The sequence below is a fragment of the Carettochelys insculpta genome, chromosome 19 (assembly GCF_033958435.1).
Source record: "Carettochelys insculpta isolate YL-2023 chromosome 19, ASM3395843v1, whole genome shotgun sequence".
In the NCBI taxonomy this organism is placed as follows: Eukaryota; Metazoa; Chordata; order Testudines; family Carettochelyidae; genus Carettochelys; species Carettochelys insculpta.
In genome coordinates this window covers 5,993,654-6,020,750 of record NC_134155.1, presented here as the reverse complement: position 1 = coordinate 6,020,750, position 27,097 = coordinate 5,993,654, and the positions used below count along the sequence as shown (strand labels likewise).

The 27,097-nt window shown below is 41.3% G+C and overlaps 1 protein-coding gene across 4 annotated transcripts; it reads right to left on the bottom strand.

The window, feature by feature from the left end:
- Positions 1-1,408: 1,408 nt before the first annotated feature.
- On the bottom strand, positions 1,409-25,649 carry DHX40 (DEAH-box helicase 40). Of its 4 annotated transcripts, none has more exons than XM_075013459.1 (18): positions 25,608-25,649; positions 24,450-24,657; positions 23,988-24,133; positions 22,393-22,512; positions 20,183-20,413; positions 19,596-19,662; positions 18,197-18,328; positions 15,941-16,040; positions 14,935-15,021; positions 14,095-14,277; positions 13,476-13,556; positions 12,668-12,825; positions 10,401-10,515; positions 10,016-10,124; positions 9,590-9,684; positions 8,918-8,987; positions 7,930-8,158; positions 1,409-6,078 (listed from the first exon to the last, which is right to left on the bottom strand). In XM_075013459.1, the coding sequence occupies exons 2-18, from the start codon at positions 24,631-24,633 to the stop codon at positions 5,939-5,941; spliced, it is 2,247 nt and encodes a 748-aa protein (XP_074869560.1). In that variant the 5' UTR covers positions 24,634-24,657; positions 25,608-25,649; the 3' UTR covers positions 1,409-5,938. The 4 variants fall into 4 exon arrangements, with proteins under 4 accessions (XP_074869560.1, XP_074869561.1, XP_074869563.1 ...); XM_075013460.1 differs by lacking the exon at positions 25,608-25,649 and adding an exon at positions 24,905-25,466; XM_075013462.1 differs by lacking the exon at positions 25,608-25,649 and adding an exon at positions 24,253-24,344 and having other exon boundaries at positions 24,450-24,487.
- Positions 25,650-27,097: the final 1,448 nt, after the last annotated feature.

Sequence of the window (27,097 nt, the reverse complement as noted above, 5' to 3'; positions counted from 1 at the left end):
TCTCCCCTATCCTGGGGACACACTCTCCATGTTCCACTTTGTATAAATATTAACAGAGAAGTAGCCTTGTTAATCTGTATCACGACAAAACAAAGCAGTCATGTCGCACTTTAAAGACTAACAAAATAATTTATTAGTCTTTAAAGTGCGACGACTGCTTTTTTGTTTTGTATAAATATGTAAATTTCCATCCAGAGAAAGAACCTAACACTATAACCAGCGATGAAGATTACTTGAGTTCCAAGCCTAGTGCATAAGCAGCCAGAGCAGGGATTCAAACCTGTATAGGCCCCACCCCAAGGGAGTGCCTCAACTACCAGGTTATTGACCAAACACACACCCTCTCCCACTACCTTTGTGCAGAACCTGTGGCTCTAGGTGCACTCTCAGTGCCAGGAGAGGTAGGGAAACAACCAGTTCGACAATTCCACCTTGGGGTCACAAGCAGGGTTCCTGCTATTTTTTTTTTCCATCTATGGACAGGATAAACTTTGTTATATGCACCAACACATATGTGGATGTATGCCACCAATAGGAACACGTGCCACCTACTGCAGGTGGCTGTGGGCGCTTTGCTAATTGACACCTGAATCTCTTCTGGAAAGCCGCCCAAGTGCTCAGGTTACAGGGCACACTGGTCAAAAGGTTGTTAGCTTGTGCTGAGGCTCTAAGCATCTGGCTAGATATGGAACGGTGTCAAGACTCAGCCAGCTTTATACATGCCCAGCAGTAGAAAGTTAGGTAGTTATGGGGTTAGACAGCAGTCTTAAGAATCCCAGTGAAGTTTTAAGAATCTAAGTGGTAGCTGAATGTTGGACTTCAGTACCTTCATGAATCTAGCCCTATGGGACTGCATAGATGTCACACGCCTAAGAACATCAATACCCCATGAGCTTAAGCTATGTGTACACTATGTCTACGCTACTTGGTTTTGTCAAGGAAAATGACATCAACGCACACAAGTCACCCAAAGCGTCATCAAAGTGTGTTTATACTAGCCCCCTCTGTTAACAGATTGTGTCTTTTGTCACTGAAATTTCACGGTCAAACAGCATCCACGTCCAGGAGAGACGAGTGCAAAGGTCAATCTTTGAATACAAAGACCAGGAGAAGCCCTGTGGAGGGCACACCTCTTTCAGCTCTGCAAGAAAATGTAAACATCAAAAAGGAAATTGTTTCATAGTCTATCAGATAATCGACCTCTCAGTTATGTCCAAGGCATTTTCTATTTCTGAAACTATGAGACAGCATATAGAGAGAGAAGAGCATGGATTGTGGTTGGTGGGGGGGAAACCACTTTCATAAGGAAAAAAAACGTATTTTGTAGTTCAGGAATAGCCATGGTGTGTCACATTGATCACACACAGCCCTCCTGTATTCATCATGGGACCTGTAGCCCACATCATAATTCAACACAAAATAAATGACCAGATTTTATCTTTTTCACAGCAGTTATGATACAGTAACAGTTAGGCCAGCCCTGCTTCCAGGGGACTTTTGCTAGGCTCACCACCTGCAATGTCTTTAGATAAAAAAGTCCTTATTAAAAAAAACCATATAGACAAAAGTCCCGTGTGGGGCAATCTCAAGAGAAGGATTCTTCCTCTGTGGCATTCTTTCCCTATACTACTTCAAGCAGCATGTGGCTGCTATTCTAGCCCTGCCAAACCTTGTAATGATATTAGCATCCCTGCCAGGAATCTGAAAATCTCTGTCCGTAAGCCGCTTTCAGTTCCTGTGAGGCATACCTGCACCTAGCCCATTTTCTTTAGCAATCAAGTGTTTCTCCCTTGTCATGCATGAGAGCCCACGCCAGCAATCTGTAATGTGTTTTAGATGCTTATTTAATAAATTGCACCTGCATACTCAAGTTGCTTAGGATGTCACAGACCAATCAATATTTTTGCTTCTCAGAGAGAGCTTTAAAGAATCCTCTTATAACCTAACTCCATAAAACATAAGATATGTTGAGTTAAAGCTATTAGAGCCTCTGCTCTAACAGCTTTAATGCTAATTTGCTCTATTTGTTTAGCTATAACAATACATATGGTATGTAAAATCCTCTGATGAAGGCCCATGTGTGCTGTAATGCACTGGTTAAAGTGGGTAAATTAAGGACACCATGGCAGATTTAATTCATATTTTGCTTATGCCACTGGCTTTTGTTGGAGTGATACTTTCTTGAATAATTTGTCTTTAAACGCACTTTTAAACCAGAACTGCAGCACAATTTACTAGATTAAACAGGCTTGAACAAGAGATAATGTTCATTATAACCCTATGATGTATTTAGTTAGAGCGATATTACAGCTCCTCCGTAATTTTATTTTTTAAACAAACACTTTTGCCATAACAAGAAACTAGTTGGTTCAGGACTTTGTGCATGCAAAATCTGGGACACTGAGGTCAAGCTAATTTCAAGGATGCTTCCTTGCTGCAAACTAAGTCAAAGGTAATCTCTACATAAACTATATACCAGGAGGGAGAGGGGCCCTGAGTAGGAGTGTATGTTATTCCTACAGATGTCAGACTCAGTATGTGGTACAGATATCACCTAAAAGAACACTGCAAGTGCATTAACATTCAAACAGTAAGGTACTGGGTTGCAGACCCTTGCAAAAGCAAGTAAGAGACTAAAATTAGCAAAAGAGAGGGTGCTGGCTGCTAACAAGCAGCCTGAAGTAAACACTGTGAACAAAAAGCTCTTCCATCTGAACACACTGTAAAACACAACAAAGCAAGAGCCTCAGACAGTATTACTTACAGTGATTTCACCCAAGAATATTTTAATTCACTCATCCCTGTAGGAACTAGAAAGGCATTAATTTTGCCACCACCTCTGCATCTGGTATGCACAAAAGGAATTAGAGAGGTGGTGGGCAGCACTGAATCTCTCACCCTGTTAAGGGTTAGATGATTGCGACTTACATCGTATCTGCAGGCATTAGCTCTTGCTTCTGTTATTACCATTAATATCTGTAACGTAGCCTTAGCTAAGCTTCTTACAATCCAGAGTGTTAACATTGTGCATTGTAGAGCAGCATAGGGAGGGCTCTGCAAACTCGATAGCCTGTAAGCTCGTTGATGAAGGGATCATGCTGCTTTTTCTGTTTGGACAGTGTATTCTAAAACTGGAAGGGCTTGCCAGAAATACAGAATTGTAATATTGATTGCAAATTGCAGGAGAGTGCACGAAACATGTTTTTTAGGCAGGCCAGTGCTTCCCTGCAGTCTCATCCAAATTCGTATCCTGCAGGTTTTTGAAACAGTACTTCCTCGTGTTAGTCTGAAGAACTAAAAATATCCCACAGAATATTACTAGGAAGCATTAATTTCCATGAACAGCACCAAGTCTACCCCTTTAGAACATAGTGCCAGGCAATGTTCCTTTCAGTGAACAATAAATCTTGTTATGTGCATCAAAGCATATGAAGATGAGCACCACCAATGAAACACATGCTGCCAGATGAGGCTGCTCTGCTAATCAGCTGAGTAGCATTTGCATTTCTCCTGGGTGGCCATCCAAGCTCATTGGTGCCAGGGAAGGCTCCTTGTCCATAGCCTTGCATGTTGCACTGTGCCAGTAGTGTTGTGGTCTTGTAACCAAGTGGTGCTTTACTGACACTAACAGCAATACATGTGACAATACCTGAAGAGCTGTGTGCCCTGGCCCCTGTCCCCACACCCCTCAAATAGAACAGGAGAAACAGGTGCTGCTCTGTGACACCAACCAGAGTTTTGCTGTTGATTTTTATAGGAGTGGAATGGAGAATCTGAAGCAGCTGTCTAGATTTTCATGAGAACTCTTTGGAAGAGAGGCTGTCTGCATTGTGGCTGTACAACACCTAGCAGACTAGGCTTCCAGGCACTGATAACCATAAATAATAATACCAAATCTCTCAGCCAGTTAGCAAAGAGGGTGGGCAAAAGTGACCACAGCTGTACACTACCTTCACAGGTAAGCCACAAAAAGTACAAGCTCCCAGAAGTGTAAATATTACACTACCATATTTGGAGGAGATTCCTTGCAGTAGTGGTTTTATGCAAAGTTCACTACCGAACTGTAAGCCCAGCTCCTATAACACAGAGGAAGATATGGTCCCTTCCTTTTGGCACTTACTACCTTAACAACTTCACCTTAAAGATACATTATAGGATTACCATAAGAAGAGGAAGCCATCTGTTTTGTGAAACCTTGTCCATCACATTTCTTTCACATTGTCAATAAAGAGACAGCTGCTAGTCCCATTCACCTCAGCTCTGACCTCAGGCACCGTGGTTTGGTTATCTTACAAACTGTTGCATAAAGGTTGCAGCCACATGCACGTGACTTATGCACATACTCCAATATCTAACCAAGTTGCATATATTTTCAAATGACTGTTTTGATTTTTAGTCCAGCCCCATTGTGCTCATGAAGAAAAGCAAGGGTGTACAGGCGCAAACACACAGGCTATGTCTACACTAGAGAGTTTTGTCGACAAATGTGGCATTTTGTTGACAAAACCTGGGGCGTGTCCACATTCCCAAGGCATTCTGTTGACAGGAAATTGACAGAATATGACACTTCTGTCAACAACCTTCTGCCACTCCCCCACGAGGCAGTACACCTCTTTTGACAGATTCTGTCACTTGAAACCCAGTCTGGATGTTCTGGGAAGCCCTCTGTCTGCTGTGCTTCCAGTTGACCATTGTGTCAAGAGCGCAGCTGGGCAGTCTGGTCACTCTCTGTGGACAGAGCAGATCGCTCTTTCGATCCGTGAAAGAGCCTGGCTGCGATCTGTCGACAGAAGTTTTGTCAGAAGATGATATCTTCGACAGAAATTTCTGTCAACAGATATTTCTGGTGTAGACATAGCCATACAATTCTCTTATCAATTTTAACATCAGCAGGAATCTGCACTCCTTCCTAATGCCCTACACAAAGCCTAAACACAGATTGAGGACAAATAATAAAGTAAGCAGCATCAAGGAGAATCTTTCAACCGTTATTCTTGACTCAAGAAAACAGCCGGCCTCTTTTGTACCCTATAAATACCGCTCAGAAAACATTATCATTTAAAAAAGCTTCAAACATTAGATCAGACAGCTCTGAGGTGGTGGTGGCCTATTGGTGGATTTTGGGATGTAAACCACCTGCAGAGGAGAAATGGACAGACTGCTGTTTCTTTGCTAACTGGATGATGAGAGTGCAGGGCAACTAACCTATGAGAAACAGGACACGCTTTGACCTGAAGTATGCAAATATGTATTTGCTAAAAAAAAAAAAATATCCAAATAGGACATCTGAATGCTAAAGAAAATCAGCCTGTGTGGTAAAGCTAAATACAGAGTAAGTAATCCTTCATGAGGCAGAGCATGGGTAAGTGACATAAGCCTTTCTAATTTGGATTCTTATTATTCCATCATTAAAAGTGCACATGTAGCCTTCTACAACTTAAAAACGGTAAACAGACACATTCAATAAAATGATCACATCACAGGCCTTGCAAGCCAACAGTTTACAGAAGGAAATGCAGCTAATATACATATTTTTAAAACATAACCCTGCACAGTTACATTCCATTTCAAAAAGTTTTCAAGAAAATATTACTAAAACCTGCATTGATCCAATGCCCATGTTTAAAAGCCAGTGTCAGTTCCAATTGTATTGCACTGAACAGGCTGTCAAATACAGTCTTTGCAGCCACAATTGTGGTGAATAAGTTACTGCCCATGATACATGGCAATGAGAGTTCAATCCATTAAAGCTTTCCCCACTGTTTGTCATAACAACAGCCATGAGCAGCAGGTTTGTGCCCCATGCAGACGAAGTCCAAGTGAACTGGCAGTTTTTGTCAGTTCTCACTGTTTCAGAAGCGGGTGCTGACGGGTTATGCTTCAAGCCAATCAGCAAGCAGTTGCACCCAGTGCCCTTGCTGAAGTATTCATTACTGTTCTAGTCCATCTCCTTCAGCATCACATTTACACATTGTGCTCTTTGTTGTTTTCTCTGGAGGTAACGCACTCGGGCTTCCTGGATTGATTTATCATCATTCCTTTTCTCCATCTTCTTTGCAGAATCATCTTTGCTTCTTTCTGCAGAAAAGCAAAAGAGGTTACAGCTCTCTGTCACAAAAGCCACTTCTACCCCTTGACTTCAGTGTCGGGGGGGGGTTAGTTGATAACTAAAGCCAACAGAAGCTCAAATTTTTCAAGGGCTGCTCTCTACCATACCAATGAATGATCCAACAACCTCCTGAAGAGACGAACTGTTTGCAAAGACAGACATCTTTTCTATGGAAAACTTAAAATAAATCTCAAAAACAAACATATATTATATCCTGCTACACTTAACGTTTTAGAAAAATCATACCTCAACCCGCTTGTCAATATTTGCACTTGCGATCACCTCTAGCATACATCTGGACCATATATATCTCTTCTATGATAACCAAGCCTTTGGAACTCAAGCTTTATGCATTCGTTATTTTTCTATGCTACCACTTCCAAAAATACAAAAAGCTTTGAGAAAAAAAAAAGTGATTTTCTGGATATTCTTGAAAGTGAAAAAACCCCTCTTCCAGGACTTCTCTGTTAGGCCTGGTCTACACTAGGGAACAAAGTCAATCCCAGATATGCAGTTGGCATAGCTAGAATTGACATATCAGGATCAACTTTGTTCCCCGGTTTAGATCAGGGCTCTTCAGGGTCATGCTGACATCCCTTATTCCATGCGATAGTGTGGACTGCCAGGGTTGATGGCTGAGCCCAGAGAAATCGATTTTGCCATGTCTTCACAGATGCAGCAAAATCGAACTCTGGAGGTTTGATCGGAGCACGTCAAACTCGCAATAAGTACAGACACACCCTTAGAAATTCAAACACTCTCTCGCTCCCACTGAGCTGTCTCAGGTTACAGCAGTGGATGATTTCACACCTACCAAATTGCATTGAAGAAACATGATCTGCTTTGACATTAAATTATTTTGATTCATATTTCTGTTTTTTTAAGGAGGACTCTTAATTAACCAAAGTGCTGATGGTAAAACATGGTAACTTTAAGACTGAAGTTACCTATTTATCCATAGGACAGGTACAGCAAAGGCAGCGACTATTCACCATTCCCTAACAGTGTCCTGCCAGTGCCTCTCAAATCAGTGTTCAGAAGGGGAAGCTTTCTGTCAGTGGGCCCTATGAGCAGGTGGCTTCCCTACTGAGGCCCCTGACAAAAGAACTGCAACAATGTCAAGCTGCTGAATCAGTTAATTTGCACCAGTTTAATTAAAACAAGCCATTATTTTTAAATCATCGAGCGTTAAGATTTGCTGGAGGTTATTTTGCTGACAATCAATTTGTGATTCTCTCTCCCCAACATCTGTTTTCCTTTCCTCAATTGTAATATTATGGCTCTTGGAATTTCTGGCACTATCACATTAGGAAATAATTATACTCTACAGTAGAGGAAAAATACCCTTTCCAAACCTACAATAACTTAAGAAAATAAACGCTCGTGTTCAAAATACTTTTCATCCCATTACAGGAGAGCGCAAAACTAATATTACTGATAGAAATCAAAAGAGGTGCGGCCAGGTTAAAAAGAGTGAAGTCACTAGCCTCAGTGCTACAAGACCCAGTATACAGTACATGTCATCTCTCATTCATTCATCCCCACAACCAATATTCCCACTACTGTTTTCCATGCACATTGATTTTCCCATCCATACACAGAATATTTTTTTCTTATGTGCGCCAAGGCATGTGCACCACCAATGGAAACAAAAAAACTAGCTGTGAGCGCTCTGCAAATCAACTGGGTGGCATCTGCATACCTCCTGGGCAGCCGCACAAGTGGCCAGCTTACAGAGAACACTGCACCTAACATGTCTGAATAGAGCAGGAGTTAAATTCTGGTCTGGGTTTATGGAAAGCTAAGCCCAATCTACTCACCAGACTGTCGTTTGAGGTCTTCCTTGTTTTTCCATTTGGTTATTTCCTCCTCAGTCACCTCTTCTCGTGCCACACTGCTCAGTTCATATACATCAATTTCATGTAGCTTAGGCAACAAGTCTTTGACCCACTCATAGCGAATAGGACACACTGTCCTCACATAAATTTTAGATGTGACCAGGACATCATGGAAGATGATCCATTCAGGTAGAGTTTCCTGGTCATGGAGCTAAAAGTAAAGTTATGCACGTTTTTCAGATTAGTAGCTTGATGTTCTTTAAATAAATGTGCTCTGCAAATTGACAGCAGAAAAGCACAGATCCTAATTCAGATTCTTGCCACCAAAGAGTTAAGAACTAATCCCTTTTATCTTCCTCTCCCCATTTCCTTTCGAGAAGTTACATTTAATCCTTAATATGTTCCTACAGCTTTTGCTTATGAATGCTGGTATGTCCAATATTTGCCCAGACTAATTCAGAACCTACAGCTGCCTTCAGTAACATTTATAAATGTTTTTTCATTTCTAGAGAATCTTCAAAAGGGGTATCACCAAGTTCTTCAGTCACATGAATAGATTAAGCCCCTTAAAAATTCTGTGAAGTAGGTTAATATTATCCCCTTGTTGCAGATTGGAAAAAACAAGGTATAGACATTAGTGAGATGCCCAAAGTTATGCAAAGTTGCTGAGAACCAGAGACAGAACTCCCAGCTTCTGTCTTTTGCAGTTCTGGGTTACACTGTCTAGATCATATTCCCTTCACAAACCAAACATTGTTCAGATTTATGATTCTGCAATTCCCTAAGAAATAATATGGTATAACGCTAGTGTCTTACACTACTGAAGTTGTGTGCTAGTTTCTCTCTTACACCAGGAACAAACCAATCATCAGGGAAACAGTTTGCATAGCCTACTTTATTTTTCCATTTATCTGAAGGCGGGGGGGAGACCAAAATAACACCCACAGATCTATTAGCAGAAGTTACTTACTGCTGAGGAAGCATGAATATGGACTATGCTACCATGTCCATCCATCGTGCAGAACGTCCTGCCTGCAGATCTAAAAGCATAGGGAATCTATTTATATACACTGGCATATGTTCAGCTATTGTTAGACAACACTATCTAAACACAATAGCAGCACGATAACAGAAAATGTTTTGGCATAGAAAAAACAAACTTTCCAGAAATAAGTGTAAAAACTAGATGAGGATTAGAATTTCTTGTTCACACCACATTAACTCTTCAGTTCCAATTGATGCTGAGAGACAAATGTGGTTTTAGATTTCCATTTCACTGACAGATGATAAATCTGACATCTGCACATCCCTTTACAAATATTAGCTAGGCCTCACAATGCCCCTGCAAGGTGGGTAATTATTAGCCCCCCACATTTAAGATATGGAGACTGAGACACCAGTAAGTCAAGTGATTTGTCCAAAAATCACTATCAGAGTCAATTACAGAGCTGTTCCTGGACATTAAAACTCCTGGCTCCCTGTTCTGCACTCCAACACCTCCTCACCTCCTGTAACAGATGATACTGACCCTTCATTTAGCTGTAGTACCATCTTGTTGTGACTATTAGTTTTTTATTTATAATCCCATAACAACAAATGCAGTAAATCTTTCCCACATAATTCCCCAAATTCCACTCCTTACCTTCTAGCCACATTGGTGAAGTAACCTGTGCAGAGACATCTTCTGAGTATTTCATTTCTGGGACCATCAAAACACTCCCTTGGGAAGCCTGACAGCTGCACAAAAACAATTAATGTCTTTGTTAAAAGGAACATTGGTCAGACTTTTCCCCCTTAGCAGCTTAACACTTGTGGTCACTCAGTCAACCATTTTATATGTTTTTTTATTTTATGTATATGGCCTTCCTTTTGTCTATTGCTATCACAACCCCACATACTTGGGGACAGGCTACAATGGGGTATGTAGTTATAAAAACCTAAGCAGATTAGTTCTGACTGGGACTACGATGCAACCCTCTAGTGAAAACTCCATATTGCAGTACACATCTAAACAGGCATTCATACATGACATATGCCATTAATTTGCATTAAAAGGAAGTTTGTTCACCTGTTTAAGCTTACTAGTTATTTCCTGAAGCTGTGCTTCCACACTGAAAGCAGTTTTTAAAGCTCTGAAGTGGACCCAGTATTTCTGGCACCATGCTGCAGGGGATTTGCTAGAACAGAGAAACTGGTGTTATAACAAGGCCTTTCCAAAGTGGACAGCAGCAAGTTGCTATTATTTTTTATGTAGTCGTAAAAAGGCAGCAGTATACATCTTCAGAAGTTTAGTAAATTCAGTGAGCAGATTCTTTGTACTGCACATACATCATAGTATGCAAAGATCCACAGTTTGGTATAAGCACATGTCCTTATAGACAGACTTTAGGGAAGAAATAAACAATGGACGTCCCAGTGAATATCTTATGTGTATGAAAAAATAGAGTTTGTACCTTGATTTGCATTGTTCAAAGATGTTTAAAAGGGTTGCAAAATCATTGCATCCTCCTGCCTGTAATGACAACTCCTGGTGCTGGAGTTCTGCTTCCTTTTGTTTCTGAAGCTCACCTGAGGAAATACCAAGTTATATTTCACTTTAACAAATTCAGTTTTCATTTGTCACTCCTACCTTAGTTTTCTATAATCTCTCTAAAGGTGCAGCTGATATTCGTAGCCCTTTATTTTAATTATTTTAAGACTCAGTCCCCTCCTCCCCTGCCCTCCCTTTTGTCTCTCCCACTTCTGAGAACATGAAGCTGCTATTAAAGCTGTGATTACAACCAGCAGACAGCACTAAAGATATAACTTTCATGCCAGTGCTGAATTCCTTCCTCGGGAAAGATTAGTAGGTACTGATGATATGAAAATGTACAGAAGCAACAGAATTAAAGAGTTTCGAGAAATCAAGCAGAAGATCTGATCATCTGGGCAGCAGATTTTAGATGAGAGAAAAAACAGGGTCTGCTCCTGCAATTTGGAGACAGTTTCCTTCACCCTCCTGAACACAATTTAGGTCATGAGGTTCAGATAACATGGCGATGGATAGATAAAAGAAATCAATAGTTTGGCATAAAGTTCAACCGATGAGTCTACAGGAATCTTTATGTAACTGCAAAGAATGTGCAATGCCAAAACTTAACCTGTCAAAACTTGACCTCAAATTTTGAGCCTGTAAGAATCCAATTATTTGAAGGATCCTCCAATTAAAGAGACAGATATGGGCTACTTTAGGCCAAAGTACTATACTGCTGCACTTCCCTAGGTCAGAAGCACACACAGATCCAAGTATATAATTTCAAAAATATAGGTCTGTTGAAGTCAACAAGAGTACTCACATGCTTATCTGTAAGCATATATGCTAGTGATTTTAAGCTTATGAGTGTTTGCAGGATCTGAGCCTGTCATGATTCCTTCTTTCCAGATTGAGGGCTCTACTCATTAACAGGGATTGGAGCCTGGCACCGGTTTGTTGAAAAGGCTGAAAAGGAAATGTGACCAGACTGCCAAAGGAACCCCACAGTACCATCCAAGAGCAAAAATCTTCTGATATTAAGCACCTTAAAAGTGAGCTGTCTGAACTGTCTTATTCTCCTGTCCCAACAAGAACAAGTCAATACATCACAGAGATAACCCAACACTGACAATGAATATGAGCAGAAAGGACAAAGGTCTCCCCAAGACATTGCTACACAAAGCGAGTGAGCTCAGCGCTAGTGAAAGATTCTGACCAGGGAGCCCAGCTGAATTCAATCTTCTGTTTAGTTGCAGAATTGGCACAGGACCAGCAGCAGTAGTGCATGCTTCCTGCACACTAATAATCCCACCCCAGTGGGATCACTTCTAGAGGGAGTTCATTCTTTTAATCTAACCAGCTCTTCATCTCTCACTGCAGATTGACCAAAAGTGGATCCAGGTAGCATCTGCTGTTCGGTTATTCTTTGTTACAATGCTACATCTGAACCTATGGATTGCACTACCCATTTTCAACAGTGATATTCCCCATGCTGCTACACAGTGCATTTATGTAATACACTGAACTCTTCCATATCCAGCATTCTATCATCCAGAACTCTCAAATAACTGGCATTTTAACCATAAGTAAATTTTAGTTTCATTTTCCATAACTATAGTAAATACAAATAAGTACAGCAAACACAGTCTAAATTTACAGTGCACAATACCACTGATTCTGGTAAATAAGGACTCTACATATATCTTTGTTTCTTAATATCTAACCTTGTTTTTCTGTAATGTTAGGTATTGCTAGGTATACCTCTCTATTATCCAGAATATTTGAATACCCAGCAACCTCCTGGTCCTGGGGCTGCTGCACATGAAAGAATTTACTGTGTGCTTCTTTAGTGTATGCAGCCATGCCTGCCTCTAATGACTGGTCTAGTTGAGCATGCAAGCTTACACCACACAGACCGCTCATGGAGCCACTCTTTTAGCTCAAGTGATAAGAGCTTGTGTATCTTTTGCTGGAGATTCCAAAATGCTTCCCACTGGTGACTGAAGTATGTGCTGGTTATGAGCTGTGGATTCACATAATTAAATGACATTAGGAACAGAAAATCAGTGAAGTGAAAGACAAAATGCGTAAGGGCAAGCTCTTCACACTGAGCATTGTGTGTTGACCAATAACCTCTTGGCAAACATTCTGTTCAGAGTAGAAGCCACTCCCTACGATGATCTGTTTTGGGAGAGCAGGACTTTGTACCTGGTCGTATGAAAACATTTTCCACGGACAACATCGCAGCAATGGGAAGCAACAGATCTTCACAGTCGAGAGAAGCTGCCTTTATGACAGCACAAGTCAGGTTTGGAGGAAGAGGAAATTGCACCAAGAACTCTCCCAGCCTTGTCACGTGGCCTCTCCTTATTGGGAGGAAAAGATTCACACCTCAGATTGAACAGAATCTGTAATCCCAGAACGTAGGTACAAGATCCAAGTAGCCTGGACATCTCCAAGAGAGCCTCCACTGGCTATTGCAAATCCATACAAGGAGATGATCCTCTAGACTAAACTCTACCTCAGTGCAAACTGGGTAGGACATGGGCAAGCTACCAGTGGGGGTTTTGAGTGCACCAGGAATACAGGATTAATTTGAAAAATTCTTAGAAGCTTATGATAAGAGGTGCGTGTACTTCTTTCTTCAGTATTATATTGGCCCCATTAGTGTTGTGTCTGAATATCTCACACACATTAGCCTATTTAGCCTCACAACAGCCCCTTCCCACATTTGACAGATAGAGAAATGAAGTACAGAGAAACTAAGTGACTTGCCCAAGGTCAAAGAGATATCTGAAGAAAAGCAACAAACTGAATCCAGACCTCCTGAGTCCCAAGTTAGCGCCCTCACCTCTTGAATCAGAGCATTCTATGCAGACTGAAAAATATTTCATGGACAAACTAACATGCTCTCTACTGCTGTGGGAAGCACTCTTATATGGCTGCTTCTTAACAATACAACATTTAGTCACTAAAAGCTTTTAAGTAGTGACGTTTCTGTTTCTCCCCTTTTTACCTGTCAATAGCATCACACTGGTAAAGTTGCTTAAGAGCCTCTAAAATATGCCTCTCTTCAGGGCGGTCTAAATAAGGAAACCTACAAACAGAAAGGCAAAATAAATTCCACTGCTTGGGCTCACGGTGGTTTGTTAAGGCTACATAAGTGTTTACAATACTCTTGAATCTTTCAATACAGGTCATCACCCAAGGGGAACATGTGTGCACATATATGTATAATTACACGTCTCTTTAATGGAGGAAATAGCTTCCAGATCCCAAGAGCTGTTTCTGCCTATACACAGATATTTATATTTGCACACACATACACACACCCCTGAACATGGGACATCCCTAAACTCAGTTATTCCATATGGGTCAATTTTTAGGCATGCAAACATTAACAGTCTTTCCTTAAAGCACTAAAAAAGTTTGTTGTTATTTCAGGAACTAGTTTTGACAGATCTCAAAGAAATCTAAAGCCTATTGCTGTAGATTTTTAGCAGAATGACAGAAAGTGATGATGTGGAATTGTCCCATTTGCTCAACTACTTAATCCTGTTCTTGATCCCCGTAGGCCAAAGTATCTGGTGCCAGCATTCAGCAGGGAGATTACAATTCCCTTCCCCATGGGTTACCTTATGACATCATGTACAGCAAGGCACTTCAAGGTCAAAACCACAGATGTAAGACTAGTTCTCTTAATCTCTGGTATCATGTGATCAGGCATACACCGATCCCAGAATTCCTTGCTATATACTCTGTAGCATTTTCCAGACGATGTCCTGCCAGCACGGCCTGCTCGTTGCATTGCTTCACTCCTCCAAAAATAAGGACAGAAAAATAATACTGTGATATCAAAGCAGCGAAGCATTCATTAACTGAACAGTAATTGGAGTGCCCCTGGATGAAGGATTTAATATATTGTACAGGAACTTTGATATGCAAAATGTAACAGTATGAAAAAATGGTGTTGGGCAATACTTCTTGAACTTATTTGAATTAGTTGTGCTCAGTGTTGGAAAGATGATGTATAAATCATTGTCTGGATCACATATAACACAAGGTGAGTTCTTCCTCACTGCTTATGATTAGAATTCTAATACCATGCTCCACTCATATATTTTACGTACTGTCCCTGATGTTTTCTAAATATTGACCAGACAAAGCTGCAAAGAAAAGCTAATTGTGCTGCAGCGCCTCCAGTCTCTCTCTTCACTTCTTCATATCAGGAAATTTGCAGTCACACTACACAATCAAAACAAAGAAGCAGTCAACTAGCACTTTAAAGACGAACAAAATATTTTATTAGGTGAGCTTTCACCTAATAAATTATTTTGTTAGTCTAAAGTGCTACCTGACTGCTTCATTTTGATAACATATAGACTAGCACAGCTCCCTCTCTGCTACTACACAATCAAAGACAATCTGAGGATTTTTCTCAAACCAGGAAGTAAATTACCTTTTTTCGCACTTACTTTGAAATGGGAACAACTTCCAGTATGTCCAAGCCAACCCTAGGGTTATGATTTAATTGCTTCACAAATCCACTATCCACTACATACCTGAAAAAAAATTAAAATGTAAAAGACGCAGTAAGAGGGACCTACTTCAGGCAATGACTCCTTATCTCGAGCCCAAATGGAATGTGATTGGTCTGCAAATGTGGAAGTAGATAGTTGCACTCTGCTGGCCAATTGCCAAACAACAATGGGATGGACCTTGAGGAAATTCCTCATGTAAAGGCTTGTCTACACAGAAGTTACTCTGATATAATGGAACCAAAGTACTGGGTTTGGTTTCAATATAAGAAACTGGTATTTAAAAACCTCTTACACCTATTTAAGAGTGCCCAAGCCACGGAAATGCATCAATTTATTAAACTGATTGGCCGTGTCTACACTAGCCAAAAACTTCGAAATGGCCATGCAAAATGGCCATTTCAGAGTTTACTAATGAAGCGCTGAAATACATATTCAGCGCCTCATTAGCATGCGGGAGGCTGCAGCACTTCGAAATTGATGCGGCTTGCCACCGCACGGCTCGTCCAGACGGGGCTCCTTTTCGAAAGGACCCCGGCTACTTCGAAGTTCCCTTATTCCTATGAGCAGATGGGAATAAGGGGATTTCGAAGTAGCCGGGGTCCTTTCGAAAAGGAGCCCCGTCTGCACAAGCCGCGTCAATTTCAAAGTGCCACAGCCGCCCACATGCTAATGAGGCGCTGAATATGTATTTCAGCGCTTCATTAGTAAACTCTGAAATGGCCATTTGCATGGCCATTTTGAAGTTTTTGGCTCGTGTAGACATAGCCATTAAGAAACATATTTATGATCTACATAAAGAAAAGAGTCACTTACTGCAACAGGAAATGTAATTATTCAGCAGGATCACACCAACAGAAACTGAATGAGGTTTTCCCAATTTTAATGCAATTTTGGGTTACTCCCTTGGTTACAGCTTGTACCAGAGCTAAGAAATAGCTACCTGATTCCATCAACTGTCAGAGATGTTGCAGCAACATTTGTGGCTACAACACATTTTCTGATGCCCGGAGGAGGAGGTGAAAATATTCTTCTCTGCTGATCTAAAGAGAAAGATTCCATCAAGTAATGTCCAGGTGCACAAAAGTCAAATTCCATCTCTTGAAAAGGACAAGATTATCCACTGAAGACAGAAAATTAATGGAGGTGAGCCAGGAGAGGAATTTCAAAACTAATACTGCTTTAAAAGTAGCTCAAATGTACTGTTCAGGAATGACATCTCTTTATTGTTTATTTCTTGGGAAAATCTCTAGTTTAAGAGCTTTGAAGAGCAGACTGTTTTGGCAGTCTTGGCCAAGAGAAATACAAAGGTAGGAAACAAAGCAAGATGCCTGCTCTAAATGGAATGTTTATGGAGGATTTAAAGCATGTTAAGAAACAATCAGGTTTAAGAAACCAAACCAAATGGAGGTCAATAAGTTTCCCACCAAATTAGTTAAGGTATGTTGACGTTTTACTGCAAGTTAGGACAAGTTGGATTGGTTCACTGTCTTATTTAGGAGATTTTTAAAGGCACAGATGGGAGATGGGCATCTAACTTTCCTTTTTAATTTCACTCACACAATTAATACGACATTCAAGATCATCTGAAAAACACTTCTCTGGCCTTTAAGAGTCACAAAACCTTTGTTTGTGAACTCTTCAAAACGAGCATGTATCATACCAGGCAATGAAACTGCAGACTGACAGTTCAGTAATTACACCACTTATGTAGAGTAACACCACATTTTTTGTAGCTTCTCTTGTATGTATACACTTATTGCCACATATCTAACTGGCAACACATTTTTAAAAGGTAACTTTTGTGATGGAGTTGGGGGGTGCGTGTGAGAGACGGGCACAGCAGCTCACAGTGGCTAAGGATGACCCCGGGGCTGTAACCTAAACTGGCAGGGAACACCTCTGACCTAAACAAAGAGCAGGGAGGAGCTGAGCTGGGTATGAATTGGAGGCGGCAGTCAGAAGCTGGGGGAAGAGAGAGTTGGAACGCAGCCAGCCTGGCTTGGGCGGAAGCTACACCTCATATGGGGCACCCCTCGAGCAGGATGAGTTGGAATGACTGTCTCTGCCTGCTGTACTGACATCTCTGTGCTGAGCTGTGCCTCTGTCAACTAATAAACTTCCTGTTCTACCTGCTGAGTGAGAGTCACTCCTGCCTGAGGATGGGGTACAGTGCTAGGGGACCCCTGAACCCCATCACAACTTTTGATTAAGATTTATTGGAGCACCATATCTGAGCAAGTATGACAAATTGCTTTGTAACACCTACCAAACATATTAAAAAGTCCCCAAAACAGACATTAGCCACACATTGTATGTGACGCTTTTGAAATGATACTTTATACCTGGTCTGAAAATGAAAGAGACATTCTGGTACTCAACACTCCCATTAGCCAGTTAAAGAGCAGAGTTAACAAGAATTCCATCCAGTCCTCAGGTGGAAGAACAGTAACTAAAACCAGGAATCCTTAGGGCATATATGACATTCTACTCATAACAAGGGAATCCTCAGGCTTCTAGTTATGGCATGAGAATTTTCCCTACCGGGAGCAGAAGAATGTAACAGCATTACAAAATAATTATAAACAGTTTTTAGTATAAGAAACACAAGGCATAAATAAAATGTATCAACAGACTAACTAACTAACAACTTTTTGCCAACTGTGTTATGAACCAGTACAGAACACAATTTCTTTTTTGTTAGAAAAAACAAAGAATACCTTTTACTTTTGGGCTGCAAGGGGATTTTAGGAGGCAGAATGTCATTATTAGTGCTGAAGTATGGTCAGGACATCAGATCCAGGAAATCATTGTGAACACCACTATGACATTTTGAATGACAGCAAGGAGTCAGAATTTCGGGTTTGGATTCAAGCTAAAAGACTGAACTTTCAACAACACAGCATTCACTTTCCATGCTGAAGTTGTCATTCAGAACACATATGGAGAGAAGAGCATTGTCTTCTAAACCACTGCCATTTCCAGCAGCAGATGGATTTTAATTCAAGGTGCCTGCGCAAGAACTGACTAGGACAGATTATAATCATCTTGCAACAATGCACTCTGAAACAAGTACGCAAATGGCTGGGTTGTTTCCACTAAAAATAAAGGTATTTGACCAAGATATCACATATAACAATTAACTGCAGCTAAGATCTGCATGAACTAAACATAACATGTTTAATTCAGTAAGCCTCACCTGTTGGCATCGACCCATACAATGGCAAGATAAGCAAACCTTCAACAGAGCAGTCTTGCACATCGTAGCGGTAATCAATAGATTCTGCTTTCTGGAAAAGTAAGTCACAAGTTCTTTCTATCTCAGCCTGACCTAAAGCAAAATATAAAAGCACTTAAAAATATAGCTATTTAGTGAGACTTTGACCTTGTTAGTTTGCAACAGCTCTACACAATGTGGTCTTTTACACATATCATGGAGATGCCAGTGCAAATTGACAAAGTAAGGGAACATTACCTGGTCATTTTCAGTCTTTTCAAACCAGGGTTTCTGTTTAGACTTTTTTCTGTGTAACACTGATGGCTTATATATGTATTTTGTATCAAGTTTTATTAATTATTTCAGCAGTCTAAATTATAAATTGACTGAGTTTTTACCATGGGGATTATTTAAGGAGGTTCTCTCTTCCAGAAGACAGTGAGGAACACTTATATGGCACAAATAAAGAATTTACGGTTTCATGCTTCTTCACGAACACAGAAAAAACAACCTGGAGCTTATCTTCTCTCCCACATTGGAAAGAGTCAATCAAGATAACTTGGTTTGTTTAAAGCCCCACTAAAACTGGGAAGAGGATCTGATTCACAAGGAATCTAAACACAAGAAGGAACCTGACACACCAGACATTTTCTTTCCTCTTCTCACATCCCATTAAAAAAGATTCCATACTCCTGTTTCCTAGTAAGGCAAGCTGCATAACTTTCTATACAGAATCTTTTACAAGGCAGAAGGGTGAATGTATAATGATGTGGTTTATTTTCAACTTTTTGGCTGAGTCTTTATTATAGAATATCACCTTTCTCAAAGGTCTATCCTGCCTTGGGAGGGGACTGGATTCTGATCTTGCTGTTCTGTACCTTTATAACTATTAGTGATTAACGCCACCACACAATCCAAATCTGGAAAGACTCTTGGTTGGGTTTATAAAGTTGGGAAGTAATTATGGCATCTTTCTCCTGACCCACTAGGTTAGGAATGCCTTATCAGGAACTGAGCCAATGTTAGATGTATATAATAACCACTGTTGGAAAAGCTATCCAAGCAGTTTTTGGAAGTGCCTAAATAGCTTAGGAACAAAGTTCTATAGATTTTAAATGGTACTTGTGATCCTAAGCCACTTAGGCCCTTTTGAAAAATCACATCCACAATCTTTAAAGTCATTATATGTTTGCCACAGCCAATTCCTCTACATTCACTGTCCATGGCCGAGTTCAGTTGTGCAATGATACACTTAGATGCAGAACTAATACCCCTAGTGCCCACTGTTCTGGGTATTCAGTAGTAAGACAATTCTTTCTGTTAGTAATGCCACCATTTGGCACAGGATAGCAGAGTTTCCCAAGTAAAAAGCAATTCTCACCAGTCAGAAAAACCAAGATGTCTCCTGCTGACTCAGTCAAGTGGATATCCAGGGTCACTTTTACAGCCTGAAACAAGCAACACTAACAGGATTATCTGCTGGAATTAGTGCTTCTTTCATCAGCGGTTGTACCTGACAGTGTAAATCAAGCCCCTCCTCCCTCTTTCCACCACAAAAACTAGGAAGGTTGAGAAAGCAGCCTTGAATGAATTGTTTAGTGCTTCATGCAGAGATGAACGCCCATATTCTGAGAGCTCATTATCATACACCTAACAGAGGGTACGTCTATACTTATGAGGGTCAATCTACCAGGGTTTGATTTTGCACACCTTGTGGGGACACATGAAATCAAACTATCAGGGCTCGAGACTCAAACTCTGTATTCATTATCATGAGGACTGAGGGAGGTTGACTGCAGAGTTTGTCCCTCCCTCTGTGAGGACAGCCAGATGAGTTGTTCCAAGATACTTCAATTCCAGTTATTCAACTGTCATAGCTGGAATTGTATATCTAAGATTGACTTTCAGGTCTAGTGTAGACCTGGCCAGAGAGAACATGGCAAATGGGCAAAGGAAATTAAGCAGTACCTGAATAACATAGGTAGAGCTTTCAGCATCCTGTGGGCCAAGCATACTGCAAAATATCTCCTTTACAGGATAATTTCTTCCTGGAATGTCAACCACTCTGCAGCCTCCAAAGAACTCTGAAAGCTTGTCTACCTCCAGAGTGGCTGACATCACCACCACTTTCAGAGGTTTCCTTCTCTTGGATGGCTTCTTCTGCTGGAACAGTTTCTTCAGCAAGCCAAATAAAATGTCCTGAAAGAAAGAGTCGTTTTATCTTCACAGCTCAACTCTCCTGAACACGTGGCAAAAAACTGCACTGAAATTCACGGGGAGGGGTGATTTTAAGGGCAGACATTGGTAAACAAAACAAGATTAAACAATGTGTGTTGGGAGCACAAGTGCTCAAAAAGGTCCTTTCCTTCTTGTAAGTATTCTGGTTGCTCTTTAAATATTAGAAACAAATGTTTAGTAGGTGTAAAGAAAACCATTTGTTTCCACAGGTTGAATTCACACAGCTAACACACCTCATTTCTCATTCCTAATGCTCACCTCAGCTGCAAAAAGGCAATCATTTTTAAAGCAGTGCCAACACTTTGTTAATAGTTCCCTGCTTGTGCTGCATGCAGAGGTGGTCTCTCCTCAGTTATTATGCAAAAAAAAACTACAGATGCAAAAAACTGAAGTAGGGAGAGGTGTGGAAAGAAATAAGATCCACAATCTGTCAGAAGAATCCATCCCTTCTCCCCTTGTGTTCTCATCTCATGAGAGAGACTTTAAAATGTGTGTGCGCTTTGATTCAATGCCTTTGACTTAATGACAAAGCTTAATAGAACACTGGGACTTACAGCAATGGAACAGTTATATTTTTTTGCAAAACTGATAACCATGGCTGTAACAATGAAAACAGAAGCCATCTTGTGCTACAGACTACCTGCAGGAGTAGCCAATGGCATAGTTTCAGCTAGCATGTTGTTAAAAAAAATAAAATCACACACCTTCTTGTGTAGTGAAACCTTTCAAGGAGCAGTCAAGCTGTTAGTTTTTTCCAGCATGAATGTTGTTTTTGAACAAAACTGTACCTTAAAGTGACAGGTATAGTATGATGGGGCTTTACACTGTCAGATACTGCAAATTCAGTAAAAAGAAAGCCAGTTCATGCTGTGGCAAAGTCTTAAGAATACATGAGAGGCAGAGAACACGATTAGCGAGAGGAGAGCCTCACTCCCCCAACCAGAAGGCCCTGGGAATTGTGCAGTAGGCCAAGGAAGGAATAAGTAGATCACACGTGGAGAAAGTGATCCTAACTGAACAAACAGAAAAACTACAACTTTAAATGGACAAGCTCTAAATCTACAGGCATTCAAAGAGAAGAAAAAAAACAGCCTCTTCCACACAGATCTTCTCTATTTTGATGGTGCTGCTAATAGGGACAATATGGTTAATTATTAGACGAGTGGACAAAGAGAGTCAGGACTCCTGGGTTCTAGTTTAAGCCCCAATACCAACTCACCGTAAAAGGTTCTAGATAAATCACTTACCTGTTCTAGGGCTCAGTTAAAACCTTCCAATTGCTCCTATAAAATGGTGATAAGTCACACAGGAAGTTCATGAGGTTTAATTAGCATGTAAATCACTTGGACAGCCTAAATGAAAGATGCTCTCAAAGGGCAGAGTTATCAGCTCTTTAGTCTCTTATAATTGAACTAAACAGAATTATGTCCTCCAGGAACTAAGGACCATCACAAGCCTCATCACTTTCTACTCCAAGCACAAGGAGTGTTTCTGTGATCTTGCCTTCTCTTTCATAAAAAAGAAAAGAAAAAAACAACCTACTAATGTTCCTTCTAATCTTCCCATCCATGGGCTGATTTTTTTTCCACCCACATGCAGAATGATTTTTTACGTGGGCTGAGGCAAGTGCAAATGTGCACCATCGGTAGAAACAAAAAAACTCATAGCTGTGAGCACCCTGCTAATCAAGTGGGCAGCATATGGACTTGCTCCTGCAAGCCACACAAGCACACATCTTACAGGGAATACTGCAACCTACCAAAACAAAACTGCAAATACATCTCCCTTTGGGGAACAAACGGGAGGACAAACTCACAACAGAGGTTAGTCACATCACTTCATGCCGTAAGGTGATGAGTGCAGTATAAGAACCTATACAGAACAGAACAGACCATTTCTTTTCCATGGTACTGAATGATGCATGTCAAAGTAACACTCACTGTGCTTAAGCTCCTCTCATGGGCTTCATCCAGGATAATGACACTGTATTTGCTAAGATGGTGGTCTGCCAATATCTGTCTCAGTAAGCAGCCATCAGTCATATACTTGATTGCAGTACCCTGAATAATTTAATCATCCATTCAGTTCTTGCCCTACATATGGATTGCATTATACACAGTCATATAATGCATAGTAACATATCAGGAGTGACTACAGACTGAAGTTGAGTATTTAGCCTCCTCAAGATACAGTGAGAGTTCTTGCATGCTATAATTAACGTGCTAAGCCACAGCTACAAAATACACTTGCGAGGTTTTCTGAAACACTTCACAAATACACAGTCCATTATTGAAAACATTTCTTAAGTGCTCATCCTAATCTGTGCAGTTCTTTTCTAAACTGAGGAATTTCAGCATCACCTCCTAATGACAACCATTCTAATTATAAAACCCTAGTCAAGAATCCACCTACCACACACACACTTTTTATTTTAAAAAAAAAATCAGAGTTCTTGATATAAAATTGATTTGAGGCACATTTCAGACTGCTAAGGCAGCTTCCCCAGCAGAGGCTCACAACAATGCACATATGGAATGTACCTGAAACAGACCTCTTGGGAGACAGAAAGCACTTTTAGATTTAAAATAATCCCCGAAGCAGAGTAATTTAACGTAATGCGTAATGACCACAGCGGTCCCCAAACTTTTTTCCAGTCATGGAACACTTAGACATCATGTCACTCTCCACAGAGCACTTAATCCTTTTTACATCATACTGACTTAGAGGAACATTTCTAGCAGATAATATTTCATAATATTAATTATAATTATTGCATGGTAAACACAACTCAACATATAATAATGAAACCAAACATTAACGTGATGGATGAGTGGGTTAGGCTGCAGGAGGTGTAGGGGTGGAGTTGAGCCAGGGCCAGGGGGTTGAGCCACTGGCTTATGGGGCCAGGAGGTTTGAGCTGGGGCCGGCAGGGGGTTGAGCCTCAGCTGCACAGGGCTGGGGGTTGTTGAGACAGGGTCAGGGAGTTCAGACATAGGCACACAGGGCTGGGAAGTTTGAGCCACGGCTGCATGGGAACACAGGTGCATAGGAACAGGGGGTGGGGAGGGTAAGGCGGGGTGGGAAGTTGAGATGTGGTTTACCATAGGACTAAGCCAGAGGTGAGCAAAACTGTAAAACTGAGCAAATGGAATCCCAACATTTACTCTTCCCCCCTCAGAATGGTGAAGAGTCTGCCATTAATCAATTTCACTGGCAGGACACTTTACAACAGCTCGCAGAACACCAGTTTTCCACCAGCACATAGTTTGGGAACCACTGACATAGATTAAGGACAGGCTCACTAAAAGGTACAGACACGTAGCTTTATTTTACCTAGGGGCACCCGAAAGAGGTCATACTGACAACTTACCAGCAATTCAAGGGCTGCATCTGGTCTGTATAAAATGAAACCACTTGCAATCACTTCTTTTAAAAGGGAGACCTGCCTCATATGCTACAGGGCCCACAGCGCAATGATTTATTTTGCTCCATTAACAGATTAATGTAACTTTAAAAATTAATCTTCAGCTCATACCTCAGAGGTGCAGTCATCAAAGCGAACCTGATATCCCACTATGCTTCCCAGTGAAAAGTTCATCTCCTCAGCTACCCTCTGAGCCACAGACATGGTAGCTACTCGGCGTGGCTGAGTCACACCAATCATCCCATGCTTTGCAAAGCCTAAATAAGTCAAGAAAGTTGCTTTATCAATGAATTACTTTTGTGGTATGTGAACTGTTGATATAGCTAATATATTTCTAAAGGCTTCACTAATATCTCTCCCTCCTCAAACACATTACCTGAATGATAAAGATTTTTTTTTAAATATATCTTCTCCAATCAATTTTGCTAACAATTTTGGAGAGGAGAGTGACTAGCATTTGTGGACCTCCTAGAAAAAGGAGAGACAAGAAAATTTCTTCTACGTTAAAGAACATATTAATAAGTTACTCTTCACCAGGACAACTAGCATCTTAAGGAGAAAACAAATAGTTACCATCTTCATATAGATACTTAGGGAGCTGGGTAGTTTTTCCACATCCTGTCTCTCCAGTCACAATGAGAAATGAATGGTCTCTAATGGCCTGAACTAGTTTCTTCTTGTATCTGTGAATAGGAAGGGCTCTGAAGTCTAAATTTCCTCGGTCTTTTTCCTTCAAGCCGCTGCATTTTCTCTCCATTGATGCAATAGTTTGAGAGCTCTCCTGTGATGCAGAAAGAGATAAATACACCTCCCAAAGCTATAATTACATGCACATCTGATATTTGTATCACAATACACAGTGAACATTCTATAATTCACATTCAAATTAAACAGGAAAAAAATGGATCCTCTTTCAAACCAATCCTAATAGGATGAGATTCAGGAGCAAGTAGAAGATGAAATCAGCTCAGGACATTTTCCAAGAAGGATCCCAAAGGTGGAATTTTTGGCTCTGCTAAAGCACAAACCTGGGAGCCTCCTAGGAGAAGCCACGCTCAACTCTTCCCTGAGGATGCCTATTGCCAGTACCAAACTCCACAGCACTGGATTTGTAGGGATAAAATGGCCCCTGGCAGGGTACTGGAAAACTCAGTTTCACTTGTACACTGTGAAAATATACCTTACCCCCGCTCGCCATTCTCCATTAACAGGAAGGGGGAGAGCAGAGACCATTGCTGCAGTCCTCCCCCAAACACAGACAGTAACCAGGGAAGGTGGGACAGGAACCATTCCATCCTTCCCCCCAGTAACCAGAGGAGGGAGAGAATGGGGCAGGGTCCCCCTCTACTAACCAATGGCACACAGCTCTGCCCCACCGAACCCAGATGTAGGATAGGGGCCGGACAGGAGCGATCCTAGCCCGAGCCCCAGTAAACCGGAGAGAAAGAGAGCTGGGCAGGGTCCCCCTCGCCTCCTCCAGTAACCTATAGAGGTAGGGAACTGGGCAGGAGCCATGACACACAGCCCCCCGACAACTAGGGGCAGAAAGGAGGCGGGGCAGAAGCCATAACGGACTCCCCCATCACTCCCTACACAGCCCCCACAGGAACAGGGACATGGGAGTACAACAGGGGAAGGGCCGTCCAACACCACTGCATCCATAGGGCGCAGGGTCTTCCCTTCCCACAACTCCCCTAGGGGGCGGAGCTTCCCCGATCTTCTCTCAGGTACCTTCTCCGTCACTCCGACCAGTCGCTCCACGCAACACGGAAGTAGGACCCTGACGCGGTTTGATGACGTTGCATCCGTCGGAGGGTCCGTTTTGAGATCACGCCCCCTTTGCCCAGACGACGCCCCCTCTCAGGCCAGTCTCATCTTCTAGCTCCACCCCAGCCCCCTTCTCCCTAGGCCTGCCTGACTTGCCAGTGGCTCAGCTCTTTGCGAGCCGCGTTCCCTGCCCGAGGGGTCCCGCCGCCCAGGACTCCTCTCAGGACCTCTGTAACCCCTCAACCCTCCCAGCTTGGGGATAGGGCCACAAGGCCATGTAGAGAGGGGCCCAGGCCCACTGGGATCCCAGCTCCTCTTTGACATGCAAAGCTGCCCCATTAAGCGGCCCTGCTGTGCCCGAGGTCAGTCTTATGTACCCCAAGGTCAAGTGTGTGTGAAACCCCAACGGGGCTAAGCAAGTGGTGCTTTAAACCTGCCTGTTACAGTTGTGCAAGTTTGGGGTGAATAAGCTCTCCCCTGTTGTTGACACTTGTACCTGGGTCACTTACTGAGTCAGGAATTCAACCCCAAATAATGTAAGTTGTCACTGCTGGCAGTGGTTTTAGCAGGTCACTTAGTTTGAAAAATTGTGAATATAGCAGACTGCTTTAGTTTAATTTATACATGCTTCATAATTGGTTTCACTAACCGGTCCTCATCCATTAGCCCAAAGGTTGCAATGTTTGCAGCAAATCCTGTAAGAAACAGCTTAAAACATGATCAAAATGACTTTTTGACTAAATAAAAAAGTTCAGGGAGTATTTAAATTACCCAGGGTCCCCTTAATAGGAAAATCTTTCCCTATGAAAAATAAATTGTCACAAGTTACAGCATAATTGGAACTACTACTATCCAGTTTCAGACTTAACTATCTTGTAAAGTGATATTAAATATACAATATGACAAACATCATCTGAACAAAATCAAAAGCCTCCTTTGGCTTAATACTGTTTAATAAACGTTTGTGACATTTTCATTTTGACTGACAAACCTCAACTGAATGCTTCTGGTTTTCCAGATATTTTGGAGTATATTTTTCCCCACGAAACCTTATGCTCCAAAATATCTGTTAGTCTATAAGGTGTCACGGGACTTCTTGTTGTTTTTGAAGATACAGAGTAATTTGGCTATCCCTCTGATATTTTTCTGTTTCCGATATTCTGGTGTGTAAATCCCCAAATGCCCAGAAGGTGGCAAACTAGGTATATTTAAAGATTATAGGAAAAAAAAACACATCCCCAAATAAAAGATAAATGCAGTATTACTGCTTCCATTGAAAGTAAAAATTCCATGATCTCTAAACAGTAAAATCAGTAATCAAAGGATTAAACAATGCTGAAGACAAGGCTTTGAATGGCACTTTTTTCATCAAGGTAGTGCAAGTTGAAAGAATATGCAGAAATTGTACCATTCTTAGATTTAGTCTGCCTTTAAGAACCCTTTTTATGTGTATT

Excerpts from the sequence above, each read along its gene's own strand:
- DHX40 (XM_075013459.1), bottom strand. The coding sequence starts at position 24,633 with ATGGAGAGAAAATGCAGCGGCTTGAAGGAAAAAGACCGAGGAAATTTA. Across the intron at positions 20,414-22,392 it reads ATGAGAGGAGCTTAAGCACA|GACATTTTATTTGGCTTGCT; the intron begins GTGAGTGTTACT and ends TCTTTCTTTCAG. Across the intron at positions 9,685-10,015 it reads TAACTAGTAAGCTTAAACAG|CTGTCAGGCTTCCCAAGGGA; the intron begins GTGAACAAACTT and ends GTTTTTGTGCAG.